Raw genomic sequence first — 10899 nt, forward strand, 5'->3', positions numbered from 1 at the left:
GGCAGCTACACGCGCATCATACCCAACAAAACCCTCCACCATCGTAACACAAAGCATCACACCTGCGCATCCATCCTCCCCCTCACGGACAGACACCCGCGTCCACACACACATTCACGAGTCGTTCCCAACTGCGCGTGGAAATGAGGCAACGGGCCCGGAAAGCAGGTCCGGGGCGACCTCAGCCTTCAGCCAATCCTAACGTCCCCTCGGACGTCCCGGGTGAGACCGTCTGAGGAAACCCAGGGCACCCGAAGCTCCGCGCCAACACATGCGCCGCGCCGCACCGCGCCGGCCCGCCTGGCGGACTGGGCTGTCTTGCCGCTCCTCCCCCGCGCTGGGACGGAGCTGACCCCGCCGGGCCCGCCCCGAGCCTGCGTCACCCGAGGTAAGGTCGCCGCTCTCCGCCAGTCGGGAAGGCGTAAGACGACGCTACTCCGAGAGAGTCCCGGCTGGCTGCAGTCTGCGCTCGAAGCGGCGCCATGCTCGGCCTCCGAAGCTGCCTGACCAGGGTTCTGGCCGCGCGGACGCTCGCGCCTCAGGTACCGGCGGCGGGGACGCGCCCAGGCCGCGTTTTGGGGGAGGGGCGGAGCGGGCGTCTGCGGGAGCGCGCGGCCCCGCGCATGCGCCCACCCGGCTGGCGCGTCAAACCTGCGAGCGCGGTGCCGCCGCCGGTGTTCTAGCGCGAGTCCCAGAACCCGGGAGGCGGGGACCCCGGGATGCGCGGGAGCTGGAAGGGAGTCGACGGGGGAAGACCCGCTGCCAGTGTCGCCTCCCGGGCGGCTCGCAGACAGCCGTGGACAGAGGGTTTCTGGCCCAGGTGCCAGGCGGCCCTGAGGACACCCCTGCAGCGCCGGCCCCGGCTTCCCTGCCGCCCCGCTCCTGTGCTCGGCGCGCTGGGGCCTGTGCCGCCTGGTGTGGGCTCAACTATCGATTGGTCGCTTGACAAGCCGGCCCCTCCAGACTGGAGGCAGCAGGAGAAAACGTCCACCCGCCGCTGGCGGCAGAACCGGCCTCCCGGCTTTCAACGAAATAGGCAGCTCCCGAGCATTTTGCAGAGAACCTTGAAGAGGAGGCCAGGGTGCGGGCGGTGGAGCAGCTGCCCAGCTGCCCGGTGTCTCCTGCGCTCGGCGCCCAAGCCGGGCGGGTCAGGAACCTCGCAGCAAATATGATAACAACCTCGTTTAACGTTAGATGAGGAATGTACAGAAATTTTTGTGATTCCGCCTTACTAGCTTATTGTGTGAATCTAACCAAAGATTCTTTTTCCTTTAGGTGTTTAGATTTGTACTCTTTTCTCAAGGGGTAGGATAGGAAGGAGGTTAACTTAGAGACTGTCAGGTGATGACTAAAGAAGACCCGTTAATGGCGCTTTCACTCGAGATTAGCAATCCTCTTTGTACCACAGAGGTACAAACATGGATTATGAGTCTAATGAGTGTCCCATGTTTCCGGATTCAGAAGTGATTGTAACATAATATTATAAACCCTACCTTCCCAAAATATTTAAATTTGCCCTATCTTTCTTCAGATGTGTTCATCTTTTGCTACGGGCCCCAGACAATACGATGGAACGTTCTATGAATTTCGTACTTATTGCCTTAAACCTTCAAAGATGAATGAGTATATGGAAAAGGTTAAGAAAAACGTTCATCTTCGGACAGCTCACTCGGAGTTGGTTGGATTCTGGAGTGTAGAATTTGGAGGCAGAATGAATAAAGTGTTTCATATTTGGAAGTATGGTATGATTTTTCCAGTTTAAGTGTTCAGTACTGATTTTCATTCTGTTAAATGTTATATGACACTTAGCGCTTGGATTTGTATTCCTATAAATATACACAGGTTAAATTAACCTTTGAAAAAGCAAAACAAAGAAATGAAAGAATTCAATGATTACTCTTCCCAGTGGTTTATCTCTAACCACTCCTTGTTCAAATCCTTCTTATCATAAATGGGAAAATGTGGCATCTCATATTTCAAATCATACAATTGTGAACTAGACTTTAATTCTCAGAAAAGTTGTAAAATGTTTTATTGTAAAGATTTGTGAAAAGTTTAAAGCAGTGATTGCAAGAACCCAAGTGGGTTAAGATCATAAAAGGAAAGTGGAATTATTTTTTCTAATTGTTGAAGCTACAGCTGGATATCAAGATTTTAATAGAAACAATTCAAACATATAGGGGCCTTAGGATAGTGGAGGTTGATGGGGATGTTAGTTAAGTTCTAGGCCTCACTCAACTCTGAGATTTAATAATTTTTTATGTTTCGGGAGCTACTTTTGTGTCATTTGTGCACCCCAAGGTTTCAGGGAATTCATTGTCATGCTGCTCTAGGAGAGTGAAATCAAAGGAATCAGAGTTCTCCCCACATTGAAGCTGACCTGCCCCTGGCTTAGTAGACAAAGAAGAGCAGGCTACAGGAATTCCCAGAATGTTTGTTGCTCCAGTGTCTGATCTTTGTGAAGTCCACGTCAGGACTTGATGATAGCCAAAGAACTTTCAATAATTTCATTTATTGTTTGGTCATCAGTGTCCACAGCTAATAGGCATAGAATACTTTAATATTAAAAGTACTCATTCTGTACTTAACATGGCCATAGTTTTGGGGTTTTCGCTGTTGCAATAGAACAGACCCCATTAAAAAACAATTAATGCTGTAATGTGCCACCAGTTGAATCATGTTCCATTAAACAAATTACTAGTAAGGTCCTGATATGACTTACTTAAGCGTTAGGATAGATATTATTCCTTACCCACAGCATAAACCATAGAAAACTCTTTTACAATGACTTTTTTTTTCTTTTGAGGAAGATTAGCCCTGAGCTAACTACTGCCAATCTTCCTCTTTTTGCTGAGGAAGACTGGCCCTGAGCTAACACCCATGCCCATCTTCCTCTGTTTTATACGTGGGATGCCTACCACAGCATGACTTTTGCCAAGCGGTGCCATGTCCGCACCCAGGATCCCAACCAGCGAACCCCGGGCCACTGAGAAGTGAAACATGCGAACTTAATCGCTGCACCACCAGGCCGGCCCTTTGCCATGATTCTTTTGAGGCCCTGACAGTAAATATAGTACTAGGCCCATATGTTAATAAATGCTTATACCCTATAAATAAATATAAGTAAATGCTTATAAATAATAAGAATAATTAATATATATTGAGTACTAAATAGGTGCCAAACACTGCTCTAAGCTACTTTCATGCACTAATTCATTTCATCCTCACAACAACCCTGGAGATAGGTGCTATATCATTATCCCCATTTCACAGAGTAGGAAACAGGTGCAGATTCAATAACTTACCTAAGTCACACAACTACCTACCAAGTGGTAGAGCCTATAAAGTCCCCTATCTGACATTAGCATTAGTTGTTTATGTTTCTACTCCCGTTTTAGACCATGAGAAACTTGAGGATAGATGTCACTGATATAACACAGTGTCCTTATGGGGTCTCAATGAACATTTGCTGAATTGAATGAAATCCCAAAAAGGTATGGGTGATTTTAAGTCAAAGTTTGTATTTCTCTTACTCCTTCTCTTCCCGTAGATAATTTTGCTCATCGCACTGAAGTTCGGAAAGCCTTGGCCAAAGATAGGGAATGGCAAGAACAGTTTCTCATTCCAAGTTTGGCTCTCATTGATAAACAAGAGTTTGAGATTGCTTACCTGGTGCCATGGAGCAAATTAGAAAAACCTCCAAAAGAAGGTAAGTCCTTCCCTCTTAGCGACTTTCAATTTTGGTGGAGAAAATTCTAAAAATTTTAAACTATACAAACTAAAGTTCTGTAGGAAACAAATAAAATAATCCTTTTTTATAGAGAGAAATATATTGTGATCATAGAGATAAAAATGAATTTGAGCTCTTTGCTCATCATTAAAACAATGCGCATTGTATAATGAAATTTATTTTTTCATTTTGGAAACACTCTTAAAGTTTAGGTATGAAAATACAAAGCTGACATGAGGAGTAAAGGTTGGGAGGTTGGGGATTTGGAGCAGGAAAAACATACATAGGTAGGTGAAAGATAATGTATGAAATTTTGTCCTAGTTTAGTATTTTTTTTACACAAATTACAGTTAACCTTAAAACATTAAGTCTGTCTTCACTGGTAAGCCTGACTGTTTGGGAGAATGAATTAAACTGCTAAGCTGTATTGCTGTAGTTTCTTTTTTGTTTTCCTCTTTCTTATTTCTCAGTTTGAGAATAATTACTAACGTTTTGTCTTCTTGCTGATTTCACTTTCTTGCGGACCTAGGGAAATACCTACCTCAACCTAGTTTTAAACAAAGATCAGATCTTAAAAAAACAAACTAATTTAAATTTTATTTTATTTCATCAATAATCTCAACTTTGTAGCGTGTCTTAGATTACAAGAGATTTGAAAAGTCTTATTTGGATCCTCATCCGTCTAGCTCTCCCCTCAGCTTCAGCACTATCTAAATGAACGAAGTGGCTTCTAGAACAGTGTCGAATCTTGTTTCTCTTCCTCTGTGTTGTTCATAATGCTTTAGTAACTTTGTACTTTTTTCCTTTTACTTCTCAAATCTACTTGTCGCCTAATTTCTTTCCTTCTACCTGCCCCACACTTGTGACCAGAAGGTAAAATGCTTTTCAAGTGTTTACCTGGATATTTAGAAATAATAAATACATCTCCCTCAGTTGTTTTGTTTTCTTTTGTTTTTCCCCAAAAAACTCAGACATCACTTTAGGTCCATTGTTTGCTTACTGTTCCTGTTAGAAATGGAGTCCTATGGTGAGGGACAAAAAACTAGACTATTGGGGGTGAGCACGATGCAGTCTATACCGAAACTGATACATAATAATGTTTACCTGAAATTACACAATCTTATAAACCAATATGACATCAATAAAAGAAAAAAAAGAAACAGAGTCCTATGGGGGATATTATATAAACAAAAAAGTGCTTGCTCTCAAAACTGGAAAGAGGAAAATATAGGAGGTCAGAAAATACTTTTCTTATTCATTTGTTACCTAAAAGTGTAGACTCAGGCAGCTCAAAAATCCTGATCCTATTATAAATTCTCAATATTTGTTTTATTGACAAATTTTATAGACAAAAATTATTTCAGATGATAGCTTAATATAGATTCCTTTATCTTTGTTTTGTATGATAAGCTTAACATCTGACCCTTAAATTTGTACAAGGACTTTCTAAATATAAAAGCAAGGAAAAATAATGCAGAGAATTCCTAAATGTGTATATACATATGATCCTCCAAATCTGTACTTTAGCTTTCCACTAACCTGATTAGAAATTTCTTGAATATCTTTTGTAAAATAATTATTTTTCTCCCTCCTCTAGGAGTCTATGAACTGGCTACTTTTCAGATGAAACCAGGTGGGCCAGCTCTGTGGGGTGAGCCATTTAAAAGGGCAGTTAATGCCCATGTCAATCGAGGCTACTCAAAGCTAGTTGGAGTTTTCCACACAGAATACGGCACACTCAACAGAGGTACCGCTGTCCATTTCTTCTATGAAATCGTTCGGTATATTGATGATCTAATAAGTTCCTTGGGTCAGTTTGTCTCTCTTTTTCATTATGGCATATATTTTAATTTTTAGTACCAAATTTCTAGGGTTTTTCTAATTTTAAGGGTTGAAAAAACCTGTTTTACATCTTATTTATTTAGAATGTTCACACCTTATGAAGTCTTTTTCGAATACTGAACTATTTTCCATAATACATCAAAATGATAAAATACTGCAGGAGCCTCAAGAAAGTATCTGTTTTTTTCATCTTTTTTTTTCTAAGTAGGCTTTTATTGATTTTCTAAAATAATGTTACTTGGGGTGGAGAGATTGTCTCTGAATGAAAAAGTAGTATGTATTTTTACAAATACTAAAAAGATGGACATGCCCAAAGGGAGGAAAATAACATTTCCCACTACTTAGAGATAATACTGTTAATGTTTTGGTCTTTGTCTTACTATGTAATTCATATATATACCAAATATGCTAGAAATAATGCATATGCATGATTAATAATGACTTCCTAACATTCACATACACATCAGACAGATAAGTATACAGACTTTAATTTATCTAAGAAACACTTATTTGGGACATTCTACTCTTCAAGTTGAAAGTTATTGCAGTCAGAATTTCAGATTTTTTTGTGGCAAACTCTAAAAAATGTGTATATGTTTATCTTTAAGGATAAATGACTAAGAATAGCTAATAAAATATTTGAAAGACGCACTATATCCATTTGCCTCCCAAACTTCCCTCCTTGAATGTCCAATGGACATCTCAAACCTAACATATTCAAAGCTGAGCTTCTGATCCTTACCCAGAAATTTAACTTCTATTAATATATCCTAAGAAAATAATCAGACTGTACTGAAAAAGATATTTCAAGTTGGAAAATATATGAAGAGGAGAAAAGTTGTGAAAATTATTAGATGTCTGTCTCACACTATACGCTAAATAAAAATCAAATAGATTATAGATTTCAGTGTAGATAAAAAGTCATAGGATTACTAAAATAAAATATGGGTGAATTTATTTAATAATATGGATGAGAACTAAATTTCCAAGCCAAAAAACAAATGAAGAAATGATGAAGAAAAAAATCAATTGATGATGTTATTATAAAAAAGATCAGTCTGTCTGCATACCCCAAAACACCATAAATGAAATTCAAAAGCAAAAGGAAAAACAAAAACTTATGCAAAGGTAGACATATAGGTGACTACTAAATATATATTAAAGAAGATGCAGATTAAAACAATAATGAGATGCATTTTATCATCTGATAAAAACATAAGTATAGTATTAGATAGGTTGGGAAAAAATAGTACTCTTATACTATGTAGGATTCATATTGGCTTCTCCCCCCAACATTTGGCAATATAAATAAAAAGCCTTAATTTTTTAAAATTGTTTTTGCCAGTAGTCTAGGAAATATGTATAGGTGTGCTCAGTTGTACAGGAAGGGTATAAAATATGTAGTGATAATTTGAATGATGAGGTTAATGTTTATTAAGTCTCTTTTAATTTTCTATAATGAACATATATTAGCTTTTATAAGAAAAAACTACTGAAAATGTGTACATACTTATTAATCTTAAATTCATTCTCAGCATAGGAGGAGAATAGTAATATTCTGAGTATACATCACTACATCATTTCTGGAGGACAGTATATGTACACTCTACATATATAAGTATATTTAAGATACATTCTTTGGTGCTCTCAATTTGAATTTTAGGAGTTTATATTGAGGAAATAATCAGATCCAGACTGCCTGGGTTTGAATCCCAGCTCAACTTACTTACTTTGTGACTTTGAGTGAGTTACTTAACTTCACTGGGCCTTGCATTCCTCATCCGTAAAATGCTGATAATAACCTACCACCTAAAGTTATTGTGAAGACTCAGTGAGTTAATACGTGCAAATTACCTTAGAACCAGGCTGGGCACATAGTAAGCACCCAAGAATTGTCAGTAATAGTCAGTAGTAGTTGTTGTCAACATTGTTATTGTTATACATGTAGGTGCTGCTCTAACAAAGTTTCTGTCAACATTGTTTACAATGAGAAAACATTGCATACAATGTGGTGTGACACTATGTATATAATATACTCCTAATACACAAATAGACATATACATCATACACATTGTGTATCTTATGTAAGTATAAACTATATGTTGTGTGTATATAAATATGTAAACATATAAAAATACATACATACAGGGGCTGGCCCCGTGGCCGAGTGGTTAAGTTTGCGCGCTCCGCTGCAGGCGGTCCAGTGTTTCGTTGGTTCGAATCCTGGGCGCGGACATGGCACTGCTCATCAAACCACGCTGAGGCAGCGTCCCACATGCCACAACTAGAAGGACCCACAACAAAGAATATACAACTATGTACCGGGGGGCTTTGGGGAGAAAAAGGAAAAGAATAAAATCTTTAGAAAAAAAAAAAATACATACATACATATGGAAAAGGTACACCACAATAGAAAAGTGTTTATTTGACAGTGGTAGGATTAGAAATGATTCCTGCTTTCTCTTTTTATTTATCTCCATTTTCCAAAATTTTAACAGCTAATATGTATGACATTGTAATTATTAAAAATTTTTAAATAATTAAATACAAGAACATTTATTTCAGTATTTGTAGAATATTGCAATATTTGGAATAGTATAAATAATCAACAGTAAGAGGTTGTGATAAAGTGTTGTTATATCCATAAGGAGGAATTCACATAGCCATTAAAAATTAGTGTTACTGCTGTAGAAAATATTCATTGTTCATTTTTTAAAATCTAATACTAAGCATAATATACAGTAACGCCCTAATTTGATTTTACACATATTTTTCAAAGGAAGTACAGTAAATATTAGTAGAGTTTTTCTCAGGGTGTTTAAGATTATGTTACTTTTAATTTTCTTCTTTGTATCATCCAGATTTCTTGCTGTTTTTAAATAAAATAAAATGTATTAGGAAGTCATGAAAACTGCATGTAGTCTTATTGTGTCTTTATCTGTGTTACTTTCTCCCCCTCTCCAGCCTTCTGTTGTTCCATCTATAAAACCAGTTTGATTATTTATAAATTTCTCTCCCAAATCTCTGACCCCTCTGAAATCTTATCACGAATACACTTAGTTTTACCTTTTTGATACTCACTATTCTTATTTAAAGAATAAGACAACATTCTGATTTTCCTGTATCTCTTATTTGAAATAATGCCATAATCTCAGATCCTATTTCTGGTTTATTTCTGCAGTTCACGTTCTTTGGTGGAATGAAAGTGCAGATAGTCGTGCAGCTGGGAGACATGAGTCTCATGAGGATCCCAGAGTTGTGGCGGCAGGTAAGCTATTTCACTAGGCATGAATTATTCTTAGAACAAATTTGATTCAGTCAATAACTTTATATGCCTTCTTATGAAATATTTTTTCCAGTTCGGGAAAGTGTCAATTACCTAGTGTCTCAACAAAATATGCTTCTGATTCCTGCATCATTTTCACCATTGAAATAGTTTTCCACTGAAATACGAAGTACTACATTAACTGCCGTAAGATGTGTCTGCTGAAAGTGCTTAAATTCTCCCAAGAGATTCTCACTTTTATTTGAAGGAGGTGGTAAGTTAATCGCTGTGTCTCTGCATTTTTAAAGTCATCTCTGTCCTTTGTCACTACCACCTCAGGAACTAGTTCTGTTCATTTTCCCCATGGTGTTTTAGTATCTATTATACATTAGAAATAGATGCCACTACTTCATGATTTTGGCTTTTCATTTGTTTCAGAATATCTGTTATTCTCTATTTTGACAACCCTTTGTTTTATAGCACTTTCTTATATTCAAATTATGGTTTTACATTTCTGTGCCTGACAATATTTTAAAATTATTTATATTCAATATCTATCTTTTCATCATGATCATGTCTATTTTTTCTGAGGTTTAAAAAAATTTTTTGCCCAGTAAAGTTTATTTTTTGATACCAAATGAGATTCAAAGAATATTAGATCAAATATATTTCTTTATTTTGGGAAAATACAGTGTCACCTGTGTCATCTGTATTGATTATATTTTTGCATTAATTATTAGTAACTCTAATGTGGAAAATGATGTAATTGGGTCTCAGTGTTAAAAAAAACTTCAGAAGACCTGTTTTATATGCTGAAATGTGTTTATTTATAGTTAATTTTTGTCCATTTTGGATCACTATTTAACTGTCTTATACTTGGGGCATCTATCTGTTTTGGAGAAATCTTTATGTTTGTGGAAATGTTTGCTCTAATAAAAGCCTACATATCCATTCTGTTTTTTTCTTTATTTGCGTTTTATATTTATATTTTCTTCTTTGGAGCTTTTACTATGTTGCTGTAGGGTAGTGATACAGTAATAATTTATGAACTTTATTGTAAATGTTAAGTTACATCAAGAAAACTGCATGGTAGTAATCCCAGAGGACAGTTTCTTTAGTACCACCACAAATATGCTAGGATTTTCCTTCAAACACTTTTAATTGTTACTTTAGTTGAGTGCCTCTGTCTTCTAACACTAGGTTTCGTACTTCCAAGCACTCTTGATAGTCAACATTTGCAGCTATATTATTCTACGTTTCTAAAACTTTGTACATATAAAATAGCAAATTATGAATTAGCTAAGGGAAATTTGGAAAACCAAGTACAGTGTGTAAGCCTCCTTGATGCGGGGTCGGTGAGCCGAGGAGTCGAAAGAAAGATTTCTTAGACTCTCAAGATCTGGCAGTAGTGCTCTTTTATTTAGAGAATAGTATAGAATAGCATGGGGACAGGACTCATGGGCAGTCAGAGCTTCTGCTGCCGCTGCTTCTGCTGCCCCCGCTGGCATGGGGACAGAGCCCATGGGCAGGCAGAGCCGCTGCTGCTGCCCCGGCTGGCATGGGGACAGGACCCATAGGTAGGCAGAGCTGGTGTGTGGGGACAGGACCCACCGGCAGTCAGAGCTCCTGCTGCTGCCCCGAGTTGAGGGTTAGGGCTAAATTTAAGGCATAGGTATATGATTCATCTCTTTACAAGACAAAGGAAAGAACATGAAAAAAAGTTAAAATGGTATCAGTGCAGGTGGGGTCTGGTCATTGGGTGATCCCATGACTTTTAGACAAGAATCAAATCAGATTAAGTAAAGGTTAGAAAGGTTAGACGCCACCACCCTAAACCAGTTACATGAGATTGCCAGACAGCAACCAACTTAAGTTCTTGCCTTCCCCATTAAGAGCTTCTAGGGACAAGGTCATCTCTCCTCTTCTTCCTGGTACAGAGAGGGAGGCACCTTTTACAGATAGAGATTTACCTTACAAATGTAAATGTGTCCCAACAAGGGCAAGTTCCATTCCCCAGAGCCTCCTTCCCTGTCCCAGTTTATCGAAAGCAATCAGCCCCAAA

General features: G+C 38.4%; 1 protein-coding gene across 1 annotated transcript; it reads left to right on the forward strand.

Moving 5' to 3' along the window:
• Positions 1 to 291: 291 nt before the first annotated feature.
• Positions 292 to 9789, forward strand: LOC124248762 (protein NipSnap homolog 3A-like). Its single transcript, XM_046679219.1, has 6 exons — positions 292 to 542; positions 1532 to 1742; positions 3551 to 3709; positions 5328 to 5477; positions 8754 to 8840; positions 8932 to 9789. Exons 1-6 carry the CDS (start codon positions 483 to 485, stop codon positions 9006 to 9008), a joined length of 744 nt encoding a protein of 247 aa, XP_046535175.1. The 5' UTR covers positions 292 to 482; the 3' UTR covers positions 9009 to 9789.
• Positions 9790 to 10899: the final 1110 nt, after the last annotated feature.

This window comes from Equus quagga, chromosome 1 (genome assembly GCF_021613505.1).
Source record: "Equus quagga isolate Etosha38 chromosome 1, UCLA_HA_Equagga_1.0, whole genome shotgun sequence".
NCBI lineage: Eukaryota > Metazoa > Chordata > Mammalia > Perissodactyla > Equidae > Equus > Equus quagga.